Source organism: Hipposideros armiger, unplaced genomic scaffold, assembly GCF_001890085.2.
Source record: "Hipposideros armiger isolate ML-2016 unplaced genomic scaffold, ASM189008v1 scaffold_123, whole genome shotgun sequence".
Classification (NCBI taxonomy): domain Eukaryota; kingdom Metazoa; phylum Chordata; class Mammalia; order Chiroptera; family Hipposideridae; genus Hipposideros; species Hipposideros armiger.
The window spans coordinates 3496296-3518425 of record NW_017731473.1 but is presented as its reverse complement, the minus strand read 5'-3'; the positions used below and the strand labels follow the sequence as shown (position 1 = coordinate 3518425).

The window sequence follows — 22130 nt, the reverse complement described above, 5'->3', positions numbered from 1 at the left end:
ATGGAGTAAATGCTGGTGGGCTTGGCTGGCCTGAGGTGTGCCAGGGAACACGGCGTTTGGTTGGAGGGGAAAGAGGCATGGGGCCCTACCTCTGAGGAGCCGTGAGGTTCAATGGGAAAAGCAAAGCTGCAGGGACAGGTGGAGCTTATCGGCTCTGTGATCTTGTCTATGTTACTTAACCCCTAAGCCTCGGTGGCCCTGTCTGGGAAATGGAGAGAATCACCACCGATTACAGTAAGGGTTGAATGAGATGACGTATGTCAATGAATGGTAACCAATTTTATTATTATTAATAACGTTCTGGGAAGCAGAGCTCAGCTCGACGCTGAAAAGGTGGGTTTCACAATCAGGGTAGTCCACAGGTAAAACAGAGGGCCAAGGAAGGTGGTGAGTCCCTCATCCCGAGAAGGCTTCAAGCAGAGGCGGCCCGGCATGGACGCTGTAAATGGGTCAGTCACCTTTGGGAGGGAGCAGCTGGCGGGACGGGGGGGGAGAGTTGAGACTGGCAACTCTATAAAAGCCTGAGGGACTTGAACCCCTGTGGATGAGGGGGACTTGTTTATTCCTCTCATGTCACCTAGAAGATGGTGTCATCGGCCAGCCAGGGGAGCACATGGGGACAACAAGGCTGGGACTGGGAGCTAGCGCCTTGAGAGCAGGTGTCTACCTCTGGGAGGGAGGACAGGAAACAGCCCGAAACTTGAACTTCTCTCCATGTGAAATGCCCCAGCTGGCTCCAGGGCCCCTCGCTTTGGCTGAGGGAGGAGAAAGCTTCAGAGCTTGACTCTTAGCAGTTCTGAGGAGCCAGATAAGCCTTGGATTGGCACACCTTTTGGCTGGGGGCCGCCTACCCAGAGTGCCCTCCCTCCACCAAAGGCTCATCTCCTCTATTCGCTGCTCTGCACAGCCTCACCACATATGCCTACAGCTCTGAAAGCACCGACTGCTCCTATGCAGGGGCTCTTGGCCCAGAGTCTGTGGCTGGGCCTGTGGGCTGCTGTGAACCCCAGAACTGGGATACAGTGCAGAATAAGAGATACTCACCCAGCCTTTCCATCCAGCAGAGGGGGCAGGGGTGGGGATCAACCAGGCTCAGCAGGGGGCTGCCTGGAGTTGGTGGCAGAGCTGGGAACAGAATCTCTGTGTGGCTACATCTCTGTTTGCCTGGCACTCCTTGGGGTTCTCAGACAGCTGCCCTCTTGCCCAGGCACATGTCCGGGCCTCCTTCTCTCTCCCAGAGGCAGGAGGGGCCAGAGGTGGTCAGATGAGAGACAGTGCTGCCGGTGGAGGCGAGCGGAGAACCTAGACTGGACTTCAAGTGTAGCTTTTGCTTCCTTCCCTTTCTGTTTCTGGTTCTCCTGCCTCTCTCCCCTGCCTCCTTCACTCAGATTTCGGGGTGGTGCCCGTTAAGGACACCACACCCTGCTCTCAATCAGCACACATCAGACCTGCCCGTTCTTGCCTTGACGCTCGCAACTCCCGAATTGGGCTCCACTCGGGCTTTCTCTCTAGGCCGCCATTGCTGAGTTGGTTCCAGCAGGTTCTTCCAACTCAATGCCTCTAGAAAGGAACTCACCAGCTCTCTCCACTCCATTTTCTAGTCAACAGCAAGACCATCCACTCACCTACTTCAACCAGAAACCTGGGAACCAGCCCAGAGCAGAGCTTTGCAAACTTGAGGAAGCATCAGAACCACCTGGAGACCTCAGCAGACCCAGATTTCTGGGTCTGCCCTGGGCATCCGATGGTTCGGCCTGGGTGGGTCTGATGCTCTGTGTTTCTAACTTGCTCCCAGGTGATGCTGACGCCCCTGGTCATTCACAATCCACACAGCAGGTAGCACTGGACTAGACTCGCGTCTGTCTCCTGCCTTCATCCCATCACTCCCTATTATTGTTGATGGTATAATTGCCATCCATTTAAAAAATAGTTAACAGTTATAGGACGCGTAGGTGCAAAGCACTGAGCTAGTCATGCGTTTAGCCTACAAAGATGTATGAGTGCCAGGTGCTGTATTAGGCACTTCCACGTGGTAGAAAACATTCAAAAGTGTTTGCCTGTAGCATTGACATTCTGGTAGAGGAAGAAAGAAATTTAAAAGGTAAATATTGTAAATGCACTGCAAACAGAAAGTCATTTTAAATCCGGGAAGATCTCACAAAGAAGGTGACATTTAAGCCACGTTTGAACGAGAATTGATTTCCCGTAACCCAGGGTCTCAGGATGTCCCTTCCTTCATTCCTCTCAAATGGCTGCTGCCTTGCCTTCCAGCTCAGCCCATGGGGTCAGGTCTCCCCACTTTTTCACCTGGACATGGGCCAGCAGCCTCCCGGCTGGTCTCCCTGCTGGAGACTTTCCTTCTCCCACCCACGCTCACCCTGCAGCCGTGTAATTCTTCTAAAAAACATGTCATGGATTCCCTTGGCCTAATGTCTGAAGGATTCCCCAGTACCTTCAGGATGAAAGGCAGAGTCTTCTGCGTGGTGCAGATTCAAAGCTCCTGGTGACAGAGGGTTCTGCACGCCCCCCACCCCCACCCCAGCTTCTCTGCCACCCACACACCCCACCCACTTTGTCCTCCACGCTTCAGCTTCTCTGGATTGGAACTTGTCAACTTCCCACTTTGTCTCCCAAACTTATCACTAACCCATCCAGCCTGTCTCCTTCCCTTTTGGGGAACACCTTGTGCCTGTCTTAGGGGCACCCCTCCATCCTCCTGTCCTCTCCCTCCTCTGAATCCCCAAAGCCTTTCTCCCCTTGGCTCTGTCTCATCAAGGTGTCCCCACTCTCAGCAGTGTGCTTCGGAGTTAATGTCCCGTTTTGGCCAGGGCGCCTCTAGCTGGCGCCCTCTCTCCGTCCCTTCCTGTGATGGAAAGCAAGAGGCCCTTACACTTACTGACATCACTTCCTCACCTTTGGTTCATTCCTTGACCCACTGTAATCTGGCGCCTGGCTACAGATGTAGAAATGGAGGCACCGAAAAGTTAAGCAAGTTGCCCAGGATGGCACAGCATAAGGGGCAGAGCCAACACTCAAACCCAGCCAGCCTGGCCCCAGAGTGTATGCTTGTAACCACCATACTCTACAGCCCCTCATTCACCTTGAGACACGGGGATGAAACATCCTCCCTGACATAGAGGAGGAAGCCAACCAAACTGCCCTATCACACGCAACCATTGGCAAGCACATCTTTTGTGACGGCCTGAAACGTATCTATCAGTGGATTAAATACTGACAGCCTGTGTTTGTCTGTAGGGTCGTTTCTCAACCACACTTCATCCTCACACCCTCGCAGAGGCAAGCAGGGTGGGGATCCTGACCTTCGTTTCTCCCCCTAGGAAGTGGTCTGGGATGCAAAGCCAGGGCGGCTGCAACTGCCAGACCCTGCAATCCTCCGACTGGGGTGACGGGTACTGAGTGCTGGCTGCTGTCTGATAGACCCAAGGACTATTAGGACTGGAAGGAGCCTTAATGACCATGGAATGATAAGATTAGTCAGTTTGACCAGGCGCCTTGCCAAGCTCATACCTGGGCCGCCTCCGCCTCCTTTGCTGAGCAGAGCTCCTTGGCCCGAGGCTCATTGACTAGGTTCTCTGCCGCTCAGTTAAGGAATGGCCGTGTGTGTGTGTGTGTGTGTGTGTGTGTGTGTGTGTGTGTGTGTGTGTGTGTGTGTGTGTGTGTGTGTGTGTGTTCCTTTGTTGGGAGAGTCTGAGCATGAGAGCTGTGTCAGGGAAGGAATAAGATCATGCTGGATACTGTAGGAGTTGAATTTTCTGCACTCCAGGTTTGCACGCTCTGGTGAGCTGTGGTTAACCAGCCTGGAGCCTCAAATTCCACTGACCTGTAGAGTGTCCCCTGGAAGCAGCTAGGGAGGCAGAGCAGCACAGGACCCACTGGCTGGCGACTTTGAGCAAGTCACTGAGGCTTCCAGAGCCTCCTCTGTCCCCTGACCACCTGTGAATGACTGAGGATCACTAAGGTTACAGAGAGGCTGCTTTGTAAACTTGGAAGTGGGAGCCCCACGTTGCCCGTGATCGGTGCTTGCTTGGCAAAAGGACCCGTTTATCTTAGCCCAGCTCCTTAGCCTTCAAACTGTTACCTCTCCCCTCCCCGTTGGCCATAGGTAAAGATTTCTGGAGCGTTTGATGCAACAGGTGTTCCATGAACCCCTAGTGAGGTGCTTGGTATTGGGGCAGGGAACCAAGGCAAGGAAAAGGCGGTGTGTGTGCATGGCCCCGTGGCCCTCGAGCCAGTGTCAGGGGAAGACAGAATGCCCGCGAGAAGACAACTTCCAGCAGGAAGGTTCCTGTTCATTTTTGTTCTCAACATACACACAGAAAAGGCACATTTGTGATGTGTTTTCACCACGGGGACACACCTGTGTAACCACTACCCAGCCCATGAAACAACATGTCCAACCCCCAGCGCCCCTGGCCCCCCTCCCATTCTCACCCACCCCTATCCTGACTGCTAGCACCTCAGATGGGGTTTGCCTATTTTTAAACTTGAAACAAATGGAGTTGTCCAGGGCTTTTTGTCACTCAGTGCTGTGTGTGTGAGATTCCGCCTGTAGATGTTCGTAGCTGTGGTTGGTTCATTCTCATTGCTGTGTACAGAATCCCACGCTAGATCCCAGTGGGTCTGTTCTGATGAGAGGCCTGGGGTCGTTTCCAGTTCTCCGTGTCCTGTGACATGCCATGTCTCTTGGTGAGCTTGTGTGTGTGTTTGTTTGAGGGGTACACACCTGGAGTGGAATGACTTGGTCGTAAGGTGTGCATTTATTCAGCTTTGGTAGATACCAGCAGGAAGGATTTAAGCAAGTTGCTAGGAAGAACTTCTAGACCCTAAGGATTGCAGTCAACTAGCTCACGCCCCCCAGAGGAGGGGGCTGTGAAGTTTCCTTTGGAGAGCTGGAGGAAAAGGCTGGGTTAGGCATCACTTAAGGGTGGGGAGCAATCCTTGGCTCCTTTCTGGCGGATTTTGGTTCCCTCCCCTTAGTCTGGGGTTTCCAGACTGTCCTCCTGGGAGGTGTCTTGGGAAGGCTTGGGTAGGGGGGCTTCGAGCTTTGTTTCTCTGCTTCAGCCAAAGCACTGCGTGTCCTCTGGTTCACATCATGGAGTTCTGAGGATGACTTCATGTGTTATTTGAAAAACTTTTAGCTGTTTTCGATGTTTGAAAATGCAGGGTTCTGAGGTCCCTTCCAGCTGGAAAATTCTATTTTGGGAGCAGGAGGTGGGTGTGGGAAGGGTTAAGCATTATTCAGCCAGAGAGAGGGGTTGGGCCTTATGACCTTTTAAAGTTCTTATAGCTTGGTTTGCAATGCGGGAGATCTCATAACATTCTATAAAAATAGCGTTCAAACAAAACAACTTCCATCGCCTAAAGGATGTAGAGGACAGGCTTTACTCCGAGGACCGTTTAGGCAGCGTTTCAACGGGAGCCTTGAGGGGACTCTGTCTTTCACCCACCCCTCTGCATGTAAAAAATATTTTTTCTTTTTTTCACTTCTCCGTTGGCTGGTCCTGCTAGTAGTCACTGGGGGTTGTTTGGGTTCAGAAGAGTTCCTGTATTTGCCAAGGAATGGGTGATGTAGGCAGCCTGTGTGTCCCTCTCAGGGGTGGTGGCCTTCCCTCCTCCAACAGCAGGCCGAGTTTGGACCTGTAGTTTCCCTTGGTGAAGGAGGCCAAGGCTGCTCATGGGCCCAGGGAGACATGTCTGTGCCTTGGCATGCAGCTCTGAGTCAACAGGCCTGATAAACAGCCCGTTTCCCGGGGCCAGCAAGAAACAAAGTCTGTGGCAGCTGTGGGATTTGTCTGCCCCCCTTGTCCTGAAACAGCTGTTTATTCTTTTGACAGGAGTTGGACCACAGCACCTTCCCTGCCTCCCAACCCTGCCTCCTCTGCAGAACGAAGCTCAATAGAACTTTGTTGTTTTGCCTTTTACTCTGAGGGGAGAGAAGCAGACGATGAGGTATGTGAAATGTTGAAATGATTTACTTCTGCCTTGTCGGGGTCACTGGGGGGAATTGCGAGCAGGCTGCAGCATGGAACCAGCTGGGGGTGGCCCCTCGCCCTCCCCCTAGCCTCTCACTGGTCCCCCTTAGTATTTCTGTAGGAAGACCAAGTCCTTCTCCCCACGGCAAGCGCTCTGGAGGTGGGAGCTGGTGGGGTGGATGCTGGCTTAGAGGCTCGACTGTAAGTTCTGCTGTATTGTGCTGCCCTGGGCATGGAGTTTTCTCTACAGGGTTCAGAGGCACAGTGCAGGAGCAAGAGGGTGAGTCTGGGTGCCTGGGTGGCTGCGTTGCGGGTGGGTGCAGAGGAGGCCCTGCGTTTGTTTACTTTTCCTTATTTCCCCTGGAAAAACCCTTGCATAATGATGTCTGGGCCAGGCAGCAAGGAAAAGCTGGCTGGATCCAGGCTTCAGATTTCCTGAAAGGGATTCCAGAAAAGGCACGACAAAGATGTACCTCAGTGAACAGGTTGTTCCGTTTGAGATGGCTAGAGCGACCGTGAGCCCTGTATTTAGTCTGAGACTTGTCTCTTAGTTTCCTGTCTGTGTTTACCTGACCCTCATAATGAAACACATAACTGGAAACAGCCTTCCATGCACTGTTCCCCCCCCTCCCCCATGAATTGTACCACGTTTCTTCCAATGGGCAGCATTTCCCTGTAATGCCCACCAATTTAGAGAGGTGCAAGGGTAAAGCAGCACTCTCCTCCTCTCCCCCAACACCGTCCCCATGCCAGGGGGCTGGGCCTGGGAGGCCTAGGGTCTGCTTTTCAAATTGGCACACACACACACCCCTGGGCGAGTCCTGTCTGTGATCTCAGCCTCCACTAAAGCTAAGTTTCCTCAACTGAAAAGCCACCACACTGACCACGATGAGGGATGAGCAAGGTGTAGGGAGTGGGGAAAATCCACACCAGGCACACAGGAAGGACCTGGGAATGGCAGAGGCGCCAAAGACCTGCGTGATTAGTCCCTGCGCACCCTCGTGTTTACTGAGAACAGAGTGGTGAAAAGGGCGCCGCGGGAGGCTGACACCCTGACCTGAATCCCGGCCCCACCACTTGATGCTGTGTGACCTGGCGCAAGTTACTTCACCTCACACCTGTAAACTAAGGATAATTCTAGAGTGACTTCACAGGGTCACTGAGAGGCTTCACCGGAGAGCCTGCTGGTACAGTGTTTAGCCCAGGGCCTGGCCTGCTTCAGCGGGCAACAGTCAAGGCTTACAGGGCCCTCTTGAGAAAAAGAATGCAAAGTTGCAAATTCAATGTTAGGCATGGAAGTGGATACAGTTGACCCTTGAACAGGATGGGTCTGAACTGTGCGGGTCCACTTATACACCAATTTTTCCCAATGAAATACTATAAATGTATTTTTCTCCCTTATGATTTTCTTAATAATGTTTTCTTTTCTCTAGCTTACTTTATTGTAAGAATACAGTATATAATGCATGTACAAATATCGGCTGTTTATGTTATCAGTGAGGCTTCCATCGACAGTAGGCTATGAGTAGTTAAGACTTGGGGAGTCAAAAGTTATATGCAGATTTTCAACTGCACAGGGGTCGTCACCCCTCACTTCTGCATTGTTCAAGGGTCAACTTGAACAACTTTAGAATATGAGAAGAGATATCTCAACAAATAACAAAGACTCACTGATACTCCAAGTAGGACAGAATCCAGAAAACATCATAATCAAATGATGGGAAAATAACATGAACATGATTAGTGTTACTTGGGTGTCTAATGCACCTGTCCTATTTTGACTGCATCCTCTTGGATTGCCTCTTTACCTGAAAAAGATTTTGTAGTATCATTTTCAGTACAGAGAAAAGAAAGACAAATCAGTTTTGCCTTGAGCATGATTAATCAATGGTTGCTTTTTATCACTGAGAGTTTGGAAGTTTCTTTCAGTTTTGCAACTTGTTGGTGAGGCCACATCTGTAAATCTTTCGGCAGTTTCTTGCTCAGGTGGCTCCCGCCAGAGCACCGGAGAACTCAGCACTCTGATCCTGGATGGGGTGGGATGCAGGGTGTGGGCATGAGGTGGCCGTGAGCATGACCTCTGAGCAGGGAATAAGCAGCGTCTGATTCAGCGCCTTCCTTCTCCTTGAGATCAAAGTGGAAGGCTCCCAGGTGCTCAGCAAGGGCCACCTGGGGCAGGTTGTTACTGGGATCTCAGTGGGAGTGCAGGTAGTAGGGTGAGTCCCTCAGCCCCACCTGCAGCCCCTGGCCAGGCGCTAAGCTTGGAGTGACTCCCCCAGGCAGGGGGACACTCAGCCTCTGAGAAGCATTACCCACTCCCCACTCCAGTCTTGCAAGGGGGTCTGACACCAGGCTTTATTAGCTTCGGGGTAAGTTGGCCTCTGAGCTCAACTTGTGTTGGTCAGTAATCTTATCCTTTAATCATCACTTGAAGGAATCCACATGGCCATTGCAGCGAGATGCCCTCCGTGTGGCTGAGTGAACTGCCCTCCTATAATGAGACTTCGAGCCCTGTGGTTGATTTCTCATCCACGTACTGGGTCAATCAGGAAAGCCGGTCATGGAAAGTGAAGTCCAAAGGACTTATTTCAGGGATGGGGACACAAAGTCCAGAGAAACTCATGAATGACCCCAGTTTACAAGGCCGGCTCTGTGTGGGCGCTGGGGCTGACCTACAGGTGTGCTCACCTTCCTTCCGGCTCAGCTTGGGCAGTGGGGCAAACACAGTGAGCGGCTGGGCCCGGAGCTGGGGGCATGGGAGGGGAGCTGACTGTCACAGTGGGGATAGGTGGGGGTGGGCTTGCCTGGACCTTCTGGGGGTTGCTGCCCTGGGGGTTGCTGAGGCACCTCTACGATGCATTCAGACCCATGCATTAAAAAGCACCACCATCTTGATGGCTTTCACTCATGGAGCATTTACTGACCATGAGTGCAATGTGGTTCATACACACGGCCTCCTTTTGTCCTTTCAAGACCCCTAGGGGAGGGTGCTTGAAGCTCCACTTTGTATTTGTAAATACAGGCTCAGAGAGTCAGAGAACTTGCCGAAGGTCTAGGATTGCTGATGCAAGAGACAGCACTGGCCTCGTTTTTACCTGGAATGCTAGATCCAAACATTGCAATGGAGGGCATGGAGGACTGAAGCTAGGCGTTTTGTCCAAGTCTCGAATCCCCAGTTCACTCCTGCGCCCTCCCCTGGCCCTTACCTGTTTTCACCCACAACACCTGATACGTATCCTGTTGAGTCTTTGACCCCATCTTAATCGTCCAGAAGTGACTGAGGCTTAAGTGAGCAGGGGCAGCTCCAGGGAGCAGGGGACGGGTTCCAGGGGCTGGGGGAGGAACCACAGGCAGAGAGGAGCATTCTTTGGCTGCGGGAAGGTTTGGTTTCCTCTGCCACTGCTTTCCCCCTGCAGATTCCAGCTCTTGGAGATAATGGCTTTTCCAGGCTTCTGACTGCTGTTATTCAGCTGAGATGTTCAACTTTCCCCTGGCATAAGATGGAGAAAACAAGGTCCTCCAGGATTCCTTTCAGAGAGGATTTTATTTTTTCCCCCCCCAAAGATTTTATTGGGAATTGGGAGAGGGGAACAGTGTTGGGGAATCGGGGAAGGGGAGCAGACAAGTTGTTGTTCTTTGGTTCGTCAGTCTAGTTGTGGAGGATGTCGCCTCACTGGCCCATGTTGATATTATCATTGCGCTCTTCCCGGGCCAGGCAGATCAGTCGCTGGCTTCTGGATGGCCGCTCACTGCAGCTGCTGGCCACTCACGCTGGCTGCTGGCCACACACAGTAGCTTATGGCAGCCCACTGCAGCAAGGCCTGAAGCCTACGCCATCACCGGCAACTCACGGCATCCCAGCTCCGGGTTAAGCTGTTGTTCACCATCTTAGCTGTAGAGGGTGCAGTGTCACTGGCCCTCATGTGGGATCTGAACCGGGGCCCTGATGCACAGAGCTGGTGTCCCAAGCCAGCTCTTAACCAACGTGCCACTCGGCCAGCCCCAGAGAGGATTTCTGTTCGGAAGGAATATCTCCACTTAGCCCAGGCTGAAGGGTGTGTGTGTGTGTATGTGTGTGTCATAGGACGGGGATGGGTAAGGAAGAATTTATGGGCCACGTGGAAAAAGTCTGTCTGACACGCCAGAGAAATTAAAGCGGAAAAGGAGGAAGCGGAGAGTGGAGAAGGGCGAAGCAGGGAATTTGGAGAATTGACAGGCTTTCCAGCAGCACCCTGCCCTGGGAAATGCCCCCATGTTTTTAGCACCTTTTCCAGGAGTGGGGTCTTGTGAGTGGCTTCATTTGGGACCATTGCAGGGGCTGAGATCTGGGAGTGGCCCAGGAGCATCTTGTGTGGGAGGTAGGATGGATTCAGAGAGAAAGGGCAAGCACCGTAGCAGGAGGACCTGAGAAATGGCGCCAGGGCTTTGCTGGGACTGTATGTGGTGGCGCTCACCAAGGCCTCTGAGGGCTGAGGCAGGGTGTCAATATTCGGCAGTCCTAATTCTGTGCTCTACCCCTTAAGTGGGGGCATTTAGAAGCAACCCCCATATTCCCTAGTTGGTGGCTAAGGAAGTCAACTATCAACATTCAGAATTATATAGTTTTGAAAATTCTGAGAGACAGACGCATACGAGAAGTCCTTTTAGACCACACTGGTTGCCAAATGCCTCATGTTTGTCCAGAGAGAAAAATCAAAATGTTTTAAAAGATCCATTGGCCACCCTGCCAACCCTTTCTTCCCTGGAGATGTGGATTCCAGATTCCAGGAAGCACGTCTACATCTATTGCTAGTGCTTTGCTGAAGCATGCGATCTTGGTTCATTCGGGCAGCTTCCAATTTTACATCTTCAACAAGGGTGATGACTGGCCCCAGCAGAAAGTAAGCCGATTCAAGCGATCTAGGAAGTCCAGGAAGAAATGGGCTTCCTGTGTGGCCTCTGATGCTAATTTCTGAAATTAAAAATCATAAACACTTGCTCGGAGAGGGCACTGGGAGATGTGTCTGATTTGGGCCCTCCCTGATGTAAGCGTCAGGGTTCTTCACCGTGAGCGTTTGAGTGTTTCTCCGTTCATGTTTCTCATCAGGTGGGGTTGATAAAGCCTGGGTTGCACTTCCAGCAGTGTTATCACCTCCTCAGCACAGGCAGGGTGGCCTAGCAGGTTCCCTGCCTTGACCAAAGAAAATCAAAGTCTTGTCCCCCTTGCGAGAATCTCTTAATCAGGCTGCAGCATGGAACAGATGGATAAACCTTTAGAGTCCCTAATTTGCATCTATCTGCACTTGTTCTTATTCCAAAACTCTCATTCCTTCCCCTCAAAGAACGTTTTGGGCTCTTGCTAAGTACCAGGCACTGTGCTCTCTCACCAGGTCCTCCCAACAACCTGTTTTATGGACATCAGTAATAAGAACGAGCATTTTTTGCACATTTATATGGTGCCAGTCACCATGCTAAGTATTTTATGGACATGATTTCTTGCCATCACAGCCATTTTTATCCGCATTTTTAAAGACGAGGGAACCAATTTAATACCATCCATTACGGGGCCACAGTCCCTTTTCCTGAAACCCCAGGGCCAGATACACCGGAATGTAGAATTTTCAGGTGTGGATTATATATTGTATATGATGTAACACCCCCAGTGCAGCAGCACCAAATAATAAAATGCATCGATATTTATGCAAAGAAATGTTTAAATGTTTAAAAAGTGGGATAAAGATTGGAAATAGCCTCTCGTCCGTCAGGGCCGTGATGCCAGTTGAATTACTAAAAGGCTTTTGGTTTTCAGAGCTTCTTTGGAGATTTGGGTGAGGGCCCGAGGGACAGCCACGTGTTTGGGGTGACCCAGCGCTGTGTGTGTCAGAGCTGGGGCTCACATCCCCGCCTCATTCCGAAGCCCACGTGTTTGATCACCATCCACACTGGGAGCGAAGCATGGAGAGGTGGCCACCGTCTCAACCCAGCTCTTGTATTTCTATTTGCTCCCAAACCCAGGACTTTTCTGGCGCTTTAATGCTAGTGCTACTGGTGTAAACTTCAAGTGGGTTTTTCCAACAGTGGGGCTGAGTTGCATGAAGTTGCATTTTGTGACATTGCTATGGGCCGGAGGCCATGTGTGCCAGCTCACGAGGTGGTACTCAAAGGGAGGAAGCTCGAGACGGAGGTTTACATGTTGCCCAACAGGCCCATCTTCTCGGGGTCTATGGAACGCCAGCTACCATAGTCACATCTGAAGGCTAGAGGTTGTATTATGACCTTGAGTTCAGCCCTGGCTTTTCTGTTTCCAAACACTTTCTAAGCTAGGGGGGCTGGAGTATCATGGCTGATAATCCTGTCCTTTCTCTTCTATAACTGAATGTATAACAAAGGTGATATGGCATATGAGATCCAAGACTAGAAGTCGTCTGAGACCCTCTTTGAAAAGAATTAGAAAATAACCTGAGCCCTGACAGGTGTCATTCTCAGTTTACATCATTCACTCACCAAACATGGACGGAGGGCCTCGTCTACTCTGTGTGGGGCACTGGCACTTCAGGGTTGAATAAGTCATCGCTCCTGCCCTCAGAGAAGCTCAGACTAATGACGGGGGAGCCCGGGGAGAGAAAGGCGGCTTCGCTGGTGGTCAGGGCGGAGGGTGGGGTGGACTGGGGTGGGGGTGGGTGGAAGTGGCTTCACAAAGGCAATGACATTTGACGATGGCACGGCGGGCCACCCTCCTTGGCTTCCAGGTGTCCATTCTTTCGGTTTTCCTCCTGCCTCCTGGGCCTCTCCTTCTCATCGCCTCCTCGGTCCTACCTCTAAATGTCTCTTCAGCCCAAGGCCATCTTCCTCCCTTTTTGTGTCTCTGCATCCTCTCCCTAGGTAATGGAATTCATTGCCTTCACCTTCAATACCCTCCGTGTGGAGGACGCGTCCAGTTGCATGTCCCGCCCACATCTCTCCCATGAACTTCACACTTGAATGTCCACTTGCCTACTGTCATCTCCGTTTAGGTGTCCACACACTCCTCGAAATTAACATGTCCAAAAGGGAATTCATGATTCTCATCCCCAAACCTGTTCCTCCTGCAGCCCATCTGAGGAATTGCTACAACCCACCTGCTCCAGCAGAAACCTTGCTGCTTCTCTCTCCCTCATCCCTTATATCTAAATTACCGCCAAACCCTATCAATTCTCTCTCCAAAGTATAGGAATGAATTGACTTTTCTCCATCTCCTCTGCCACCTTTTCAGCACAGACCTGCCTTTTTGGCCATTAGAATATCCTGTCTCCACAGCTGCTCTTGTCATCACATCCATTCAGCACCCCCCAGCACCCAGACAAGTCTCTGAAGTCTGATCAGGTGATAGCCCAGCTTTAGATGATTTTGTGGCTCCCCATACCCCTCCAGGCTCTGTCTGCCCTGCCCACCTCTAACTGCTTGCCACCAGCGCCCCACCCTTATTCCAGCCACTCAGGTGAGGAGGGGACATCACTATTTTCTTTTCGTTCAGGTTTTTGTTTTGTTTTTTAAAGATTTTTTTAAATTGGGGAATTGGGGGGATGGGAACAGCGCTGGGGAATTGGGGGAAGGGGAACAGGCAACTTGTTGTCCTTTTGTTCTTCAGTCTAGTTGTGGAGGACGTTGCTTCACTGGCCCAAGCTGGCACCATCATTGCGCTCCTCCCGGGCGAGGCAGATCAGTCGCCGGCCTCTGGACGGCCGCTCACTGCGGCTGCTGGCCGCTCACGCTGGCTGCTGGCTACACACGGTAGCCCATGGCAACCCACTGCAGCAGGGGCTGCAGCCTACGCCATCGCCGGAGACTCACGGCAGCCCAGCTCCAGGTTGAGCTGTTGTTCAGCATCTTAGCTGTGGAGGGCAGTGTCACTGGCCCTCATATGTGGGATCCGAACCGGGGCCCTCTGGCATCCCAAGCCAGCTCTTAACCATCGCGCCACTCGGCCGGCCCTTGTTCAGGTTTTTTGCTTGTTTTTTACAAACACAGGAAGCTTTTTCACCTACCAGCCTGTCATAGATGCTGTTCCGAAACATTCTCATCCCTTCTCACAGCACTCTGCACCCCTTTCCATCCTGTCTCCATCCCTTGGGAGGCTTGAGTCACCTCCCCAGCGAGGCCTTCCCCGACCACCCAAATTACTTCCCCACCTGCACTTCCCCACCCCCCTCAACCACAATTTCAGGCTGCAATCAAGAAATATTCATGGACCTACTGTGTGCCAAATGTTTGCCTGCATGAGCAGTGTGGAGGGGAAGAGCTGGGTGGGGGTGGGAAGCGGGTGAGCCTAGATTGTAAAGGACTGAGTGGTTTCCTCCTCTAGGCATACGCGTGTGGTCAGCCTATGAAGGGAAGCAAAGCTAAGGAATGGATGGTTCCCCGCAGTCAGGTGCCGAGAGATGGGGCGACCTGAGTGCTGGCAGCTGGCGGCCATTTGCAGTTACCCCCTAATGCTTCCTCATCCTTGGCTGACCTTGTGATCATCAGATACTTTCCCTCTGAGCCCCAAAGTGGCCTTAGCATTCTTCCCAACACAAGCAACCCTGTCAGTTGGTGGAACTGGCCTAATTTGCCTTTGCAGCCCTATGCAATTTAAGGTAGAGGACGTTCCTTAATGCCAATTAAATATTCATAAACTTGTCCTTGAAGAGAGGATATAAGTAGAAGCATTTCTTAAAAACTGTATCTTGCTCTGGATTTATTGAATCTGTTTTTCCCTCCTCTTCTTTTTTTTCCCCCCCTCAGGAGAAAATAATGAATGTCAAAGGAAAAGTGATTCTGTCAATGCTGGTTGCCTCAACTGTAATTGTTGTGTTTTGGGAATATATCAACAGGTAATTATGAAACACGATGAAATGATGTTGATAAAAGTTAACTCTAATCTCCTAGTATTAACCAAGTCATCACGTTGGATTAAAAGTAGCATTAATGGAAACCATAAAGAAAAGATTCCACCCATCCTGTATTCTTGACCCTGAACTTTAAAAGCATTAGAGCTCCAAGTACTTTCTGGCCAATTAATTATCTTCCTTCTTGCTATGTTCCTAATATCTTGATTTTTGTACTTTTGCAGTTCTGGGCAGACTAGATCCAGAAACAGTCAAGTTGTATTAAGCCCAAAATGTAATTATAAATTATTTGTATGGTCAGTACCTTAAGAAATTCCAGACAAGATTTCATGAGAAGTCCACCCTGATTTTTGCAATCCTAAAATATTTGCAGTTTAAAGGAGCAACTCAAGTTGTTGACTTTTGCTGCAAAATATACTTGAGTCGCTGGTGATTCATTTGTGCCTGGCTAAAACTTTTCTCTCTCTCTCTCTCTCTCTCTCTCTCTCTCTTTCTTTTTTTTAACTTTGAAGAGCAAAGTGAATTAAACATCTCACTTTCAAATTCATCAGTGGATTCACCCCCAACATATGAGCTGCTTCTGTGCTTTTGGAAACTACCAGGCCTCAGAGATTCCAGCTGGAGAGCCTTCTGACAGAAAGAAGTCTCCACTTTGACTTAAGAGGCACTGGCACAGCTCGGCCTTTAATCCCAAAAGTCCACTGTACAACTCTGGGCAGGCAGAGCTGTCTCGGCACCATTAATATTTTCATGGTGAAGTATTTTAGTAGCCGCCAAGTTCACAATGATGGTCTAGATTAACATGTGAATGTCTCTTTCAATTCTTATATGCCAAGATATGATGAGCCAGTAGGACCATCTCGGCTACTAAAAATGGAACTGCATCTTGAGGTCCATCAATACAAGGAGAGTTGCTCCAGAATTTGGGAGCTATTTGGTCCCCGGAGTGCTGCATAGATCTGACTGCTTCTGGGGTGTTAATCTGTTTCATTCTGAACAACTAACTCATTTTAAGAAAAGACAAGTAGAGTGTGACCAAGTGAAAGGGGTCTACAAACCAGGTCTTTCGAATTGAGGATACTAGGGGTACCTAGTCCGAAGAAAAAATGACTGAGGTGGGTGCAGGGGCCCCAAGCCTCCCTTAGGTACGTAAGAGCTCAGGAAATATCCTGAGTCTGGAGCTAGGCAGCCTGGGGTTGGTCCTGTGCCACCACTTAACTCCTCTGTGACCTTGGGCAATTTGCCCAACCACTCTGTTCCTCATGTTCCCTACCTTTAAAATTGGAGAGAGTAATAGTACCTGCTTCATACAGTTGTTGGGAGGATTAAGTAGGTTATTGGGCATAAAGCAGGTTAGGCAATATCCGGGGTTTAATAAGCAATAAATGCTAGCTGCTGTCACCACCATCACCATCACCATCACCACCACCATCACCATCACCATCCCCATCACCATCCCCATCCCCATCCCCATCCCCATCCCCATCACCATCCCCATCCCCATCCCCATCCCCATCCCCACCACCAGTTCCAGAGGACAGACTAGGACAGAGGGTTTTGGCAGACAGAAGGAAGAGCTCTAGCAATTGGAAGAATCCAAGAGAAGAACAAGTGCCCTTTGGGGGTCCTGCCCTGAGTTAAGATGCTTGTGCGGATAACCTTCAAGCTCTGAACACTTGATTGGATAAACTTGGTGTTTTGAATTGCAGCCAGAGTTGTGCTGCTATATTTTGGGTGGTTCACAAAATTAAAATATGGGAGCCAAAGGCCCAAATGTGCATATTGGCACTAGCCTCCCATAAAGAGGGTCATTTTGCAGTGCTGGGCACACTCTCTTTGCTCGATAGCTGGAGCAGGTTCTGGCTGCTCTTCAGGGCTGTGGTATTGCACCCAAACTGTGGCCACATGATTCTTCAAGAAGAATCTACCTGGATGCCTGCAAAGCGCTTAAAAGGCAGCAGATCCTTGGCCACCTTGTGAATTGGCCATGTGGCAGTTTGAGGTGAGCCGAGGGCACAGACATTAGACAGGTGGGCAGCACTGAGCTAAAAAGCATTTTAAAATGACTACATCGATCACATCAACCGGTTAGCAGACAGCACTGTTGTCAGCATAGCATTTTGAAAGAATGTCATCCAGGATAGCATATGATTTGAGGCTGGATGAGGGAAAAAAAACAAAACACCTTAGAATTGTAACTGGTGGAAACTTTAAACGTTATAATGAAACAATGATGATGGTGACAGCGATGATGACGGTAGCTGCTGGTTACTGAGTGTTTGCATGTGCCAAGTACTGTGCCATGCGCCCCCTCCAGCTCTTAGAACAGCAGCGACGTAAGTGTTAATCCAGGCTTTTAGATGAGGAACGCTGCGTCTCTGAGGCTCTGCGCTAGATGTGGCGTTAGGCTCTCTCTGCAGCCTTCGTTTTATTTTCTGGGGGAAGATAAATCCTGGGTGAGGGATGACTGGGCCATGGTGTTCGAGGAGGTGGCAGGAGGGGACCCGTTTGTGGAGCCTCTTTCCCTGGTTGAAACCACCCTGGACAACGGAGGGCTGTCTCATCCTTTTTTTTTCTTTTTGTTTTGTTTTTTAAAGTTGCAGAAAAGGAGTTTATTAGAAGTAAAAATACATTTCAAAGAAGCAGAAGCGGGCCCGAGCAGTAGAGAACGGCTCAAGGGCCATCATTAGAAAAGAAAGTACACTCCAAAGAGTTTGGAGCGGACCGAGCAAAGGAAGCTCAAAAGGCCCTTTTTTTTTCTTTTTTTCTTGACTAATATTGTGAGAGTCTCCAGACCCCTGCTTGTTCTGGGTAGTACTGAAGTGACTGCAGTGATACCTCTCAGTCCCTTGAGATCACTGGTATATCTCAAAGGAAAGTGGACACCTAGGAGTAGCTAAAACCCAGGCTTTCAACTCTGCCCAGGACTTCAATGGTAATGGTTTGCAAAATAGCCTTTCTCAGAATTAAAAGTAACGTGATATGTTTTTATTTCTCACTTGCTTTTAGCCCAGAAGGCTCTTTCCTGTGGCTATATCACTCAAAGTAAGTGCTTTGAATTCTAGATGTCTCTGGGATGCCTCTCATGACCACTCCTGCGCCTCCTCCAGCCCATTCTTAATGTGGCAGCTGGTGATGGAGCCCTGGTCAGAGGTGGCGGGCAGGGATGGGTTCCCAGGAAGCTGGACCGCGTTCCTCCTGCCCCCTAGGCGTGCCTTTATAGAACCATGGCTGTGTTTTGCTCTTGCTTCTTTCTCAAGGGTCTCTTTAAGTGGTGTCATTTGGAGAACATTCCTGCCTTGCTAATAAAAAGAATCAGGGTAGATATCGTCCCTTCTGCTGCCCATTATATATATTGTATAAAGACCCTTGCAAGAAATTTCTTTGAGACAAAGGATCATGAAAAAAGTTTGTGGTTCCTGTTCCTGATTAATTAGTATGTATAATAATAATAATAATAATTACATAGGTCTCATTGCTAATAATTAGTAATAATAATAATAATAATAAAATTATAATAAAAAATAATAGTAATAAAATTATTATTACTAATTATTAGCAATGAGACCTATGTAATTGTTCATTTTTCTATCTTTGGTTTTGTTGCCAGGACGCTCAGAAAGTGTTGTGCTTAACGGCTTGTACTTTCCTCAGCCTGCATTTCTGATATAATTTACCCCTGGCATTAAATCCAGGCTTTTATGCCTACGAAATGCCATGGGATCTTGGCAATTTCCCCAAGTCCACTCAGCCAATCTCTTAGCTACAAATGAAAATAAAGGTAAAACCTTTATTCTCACAAGTGGCTGGGATGACCCAGGTCATGTGAAAATACCTACCAGGTGACTAAATAAATGTTTCTCTTTCTGTTCCCTTTTGCTTGCTTTAGTCTTGTGTTATTTCCCTGCTTATGTCAAAACCATACCTTCTTAATCGTAAACCATCTCAAACACTTCTTGAAAGTAGATGAACTTTCAAACAGGCTTCTTAATATTATTGTTGCTGTCATGCCTCCCCGCTCCATTTGCCCAATCAAAGGGCATTATGTCTCCTGGTTTCCCCCTTTTTCCCCTCCCCCAGAAGGCCCTCACCTTGGGGAGACTCTCACAATGAGTGGAAACTTCTCCATGTGGGTGGGGAAGGTGGCTTCTGATTCACTTTCCTGAGTTTCTGGTTCAGAGACCCTCCGATTTCCTGAGGCTGTCACTGCCCCACTTCGCAGCAACCTGGATTCTCTTAGTTGAACAAAAGATCATTTTTTTTGGAAAGGGGCACTGGTGTCTTTATTAAGATCACAATTTGTTACAGTAATTTTCAACTTATAAAGCCCTTTTACGTATGCTATTTCATTTAGACTTAAAGCTACCTTCATGATAGGTTTATTATTATTATTATTATTATTACTATTATTATTATTATCTGACTTTTCAGAGGAGAAAAATCAAGATTCAGAGAGGGAAAAGGTTCTGTCACAGACACACAACTAGTAAGTGGCAGATCCAGGACTCGGGTTTATGTATTAATGCCCCCCGCCCCCACTTCATCACTCTTTTCTCTCTTCTCTCCTGCCTGGGCTCCTTGGATGATAAGCTGAGTGCTGGGGGCTGCCCCAGAGAGGAGAAGTCCGGGCAGTGTCAGGTCCATATTCTCTCATTCAGCCAGAGCGGCTTCACTGCTGTCTGTTTTACCAACTGGCAGTTGAAAAAAAAAATTTTTTTTTTTATAAACGATTTTCTGTCATAAAAAAGTTTGGAAAATCCCTCCATTTAGTTGGGGCTGTCTCATTTTCTAAAAATGTTTGTCATCTTTTTCATTTCTTAGAAACTCAGAACTTGGTGACAACGGCAGTCAGAAGGACTGGTGGTTTCCAAGCTGGTTTAAGAATGGGTAAGGCAGTGGGACACTCGCTGATCTATGCTTTTCCACCTATTAAACACTTACCGAGAGTCAAAATAGAACGGTTTCGACGTCATGGTCTTCTCATGACCACTCATCTTTCTGGAGTCCTTGAAATCATACAAGGACTATATTTCATGGTTGGGGCTAGAACATTGAAGTTTTTTGGTTTTTTTCCATTTCAGTTGGTGGTGAGTAAGGTGTGGGCTGAAGTTCCGATTTGCCGGGAAGACTATCTTAACATAAAACGTTCTTATGAGAACTTTTATCAAGTTGCCCCCATCCCCTGAAATAACCTGAAGGTTGTTGGGTCATTAAATTGCTAACTATGCTGACTTGCAAAGATAATAAGAAAGACGGGTACTGCGCCTTTTCATCAAAAGTATGCCGTATGCCTTTATGACTAACAATTTGTATATTTTAATCCCTTCACCTTTTCCATCCAGCTTCCCAACGACCCTCCCCTCTGGCAGCCATCAGTTTGTTCTCTGTATCTATAAGTCTGTTTCTGTTTTGTTTGTTCGTTTATTTTGTTACAAGATAGTCACAGAGATGCAAAGTACAGTATACAGAATATAGTCAATAATGCTGCAACAACTATGTATAGTGTCAGGTGGGTACTAGACTAATGGGGGATCACTGCATAAATGATGTACGAGTCTTACCACTATGCTGTACACTCGAAACTAGTATAAACTAATGTTGAATGTCAACTACAACTTATAACTTAATGTTGAATGTCAACTATAACTTAAAAAATATTTTTAAAAATTGTAAAAAGGTATGTCTTTATGAACAACCATCTAGTATCATGAACCTTTCTCCAGTGGGTCACTGCCTCCACGTGTTCTCTGCCTCCCAGCCTGTTGCACTGTCTGTCCGACACTGTAGATCGCCCTCCCTGCCTCACTCAGCTTGCTTTCCCTTTGTACGTAGGACCCACAATGACCAAGGGGAAGAGGAAGTCATAGACAGAGACCAGAAACAACGAAAGGAGGACAATGAAGAACTTCAGCTATCGGACTGGTTTAATCCACAGTAAGAAAAAGCGTCACCCACGTGCAGTAGAATTCATAACTCAGCAGGAGGTGGCAGGGCTGTGTCAGCAACAGTGCCACTGAGAACATTCCCGAATGGGGAGACACAGTCTTAGCATCCATTAGACCTATAACAACAGATCAGAGGAGAAACCAAGAGTCTGGATGTTTGGATTCAGATGCTGGAGCCAACACAATGATTCTGACAATAATTGGCTAATGGCAGCATATGAGTCACAAAACGCTGGAGCTAGAAGGGGTCTTACAGGCCACAGCGTGTTGTGGGAAGCCACAGCATCTAGAGTCAGGAAGAAAATTCTCTCTGAGGTTCAGTTAACTCATCTGTAAAATGACAGCGATGATAGACAGTCTCATGGGGCCAAATGGGCATTTGTTAAGCAAACATACGACAAACGTTTATCAAACACCCATGATAGGCTAGGTGGTGTTTTTCAAACTACTGGTCACTATCCATTAATATGTTCAGAAACTAGCTTAATGGGTGGAAAACAGCTTTTTGAAAAAAGTGAAAATCAAATAGAAAATCAGAGGGTATCGCATGAAGTAAGGATAAGCATTGTTTAGTGGAGTTTTTGTTGCTATATATGTGTATATGTGCGTGTGTTTGATTGTGACATAACATGTATTTCTCACCGTGATTCGTGGCCAAAAATTCTGTACTAGACATTGTGTTAGGTACAGGAGACAGGAGAAATCAGTTAATATGGGCATATTCAAGAAGTTCACAGTCTTACAGGGGCCCTAGATGTGAAACTAGTATTGGCTAAGATTGGTAAGGAGGTATGACCCACCTGACTTAGAAGGATGTGGGTTAGGGAGTAAGGTGAGGAGCTGTCCAGGGTGACCTGAGCCCGAGAGGCTGCTCAGTGAGGATGGAGCCATTGACCAGGAAAGGGCCTGGAGGAGGAGACGCAGGTCTAGAAGTAGGGGGAGTGATGTGCTCGATTGGGGGTGTATGTGGATTCAGGCACTGGGGGACATCTGGACAGAGATTCACAGAGGACCTATCTTGGCCCTTGGTTCAGGCTGCTATAACAAAAGACTACAGACTGGATGGTTTATAAACAATAGAAATTTGTTTCTCACAGTCTGGCGGCTGGGAAGTTCAAGATCAAGGCAGCAGCAGATTTGGTGTCTGGTGAGGACCCACTTCATAGTTCACATATGAGGGTCTTCTCACTGAGTCCTCACATGGTGGAAGGGGTGAGGGAGCTCTCTGGGATTTTTTATTTATTTATTTATTTTTGCCAAAAGAATGTACACATTTTATTGGGAAAGTTTTAAAAAGTTTCAGACCTTTGCCATGAGAGGTATGAAAGTACTAGAGCACAAAGTTC

The 22130-nt window shown here is 48.7% G+C and overlaps 1 protein-coding gene across 4 annotated transcripts in view; it reads left to right on the top strand.

Annotated features, from left to right (window-relative positions):
- Nucleotides 1-22130, top strand: part of GGTA1 (glycoprotein alpha-galactosyltransferase 1 (inactive)) — a 58877-nt gene that overhangs the window by 22871 nt on the left and 13876 nt on the right. For 2 of the 4 annotated variants that reach the window (XM_019648255.1, XM_019648256.1), the window contains exons 2-6: nucleotides 5856-5970; nucleotides 14736-14824; nucleotides 17849-17884; nucleotides 19661-19726; nucleotides 20672-20773. In XM_019648255.1, the coding sequence (XP_019503800.1) occupies nucleotides 14745-14824; nucleotides 17849-17884; nucleotides 19661-19726; nucleotides 20672-20773 (284 nt within the window). In that variant the 5' untranslated portion in view covers nucleotides 5856-5970; nucleotides 14736-14744. Of the gene's footprint in view, nucleotides 1-5376; nucleotides 5479-5855; nucleotides 5971-14735; nucleotides 14825-17848; nucleotides 17885-19660; nucleotides 19727-20671; nucleotides 20774-22130 lie in introns of those variants that run through there. The other 2 variants (XM_019648253.1, XM_019648254.1) reach the window with 2 other exon arrangements.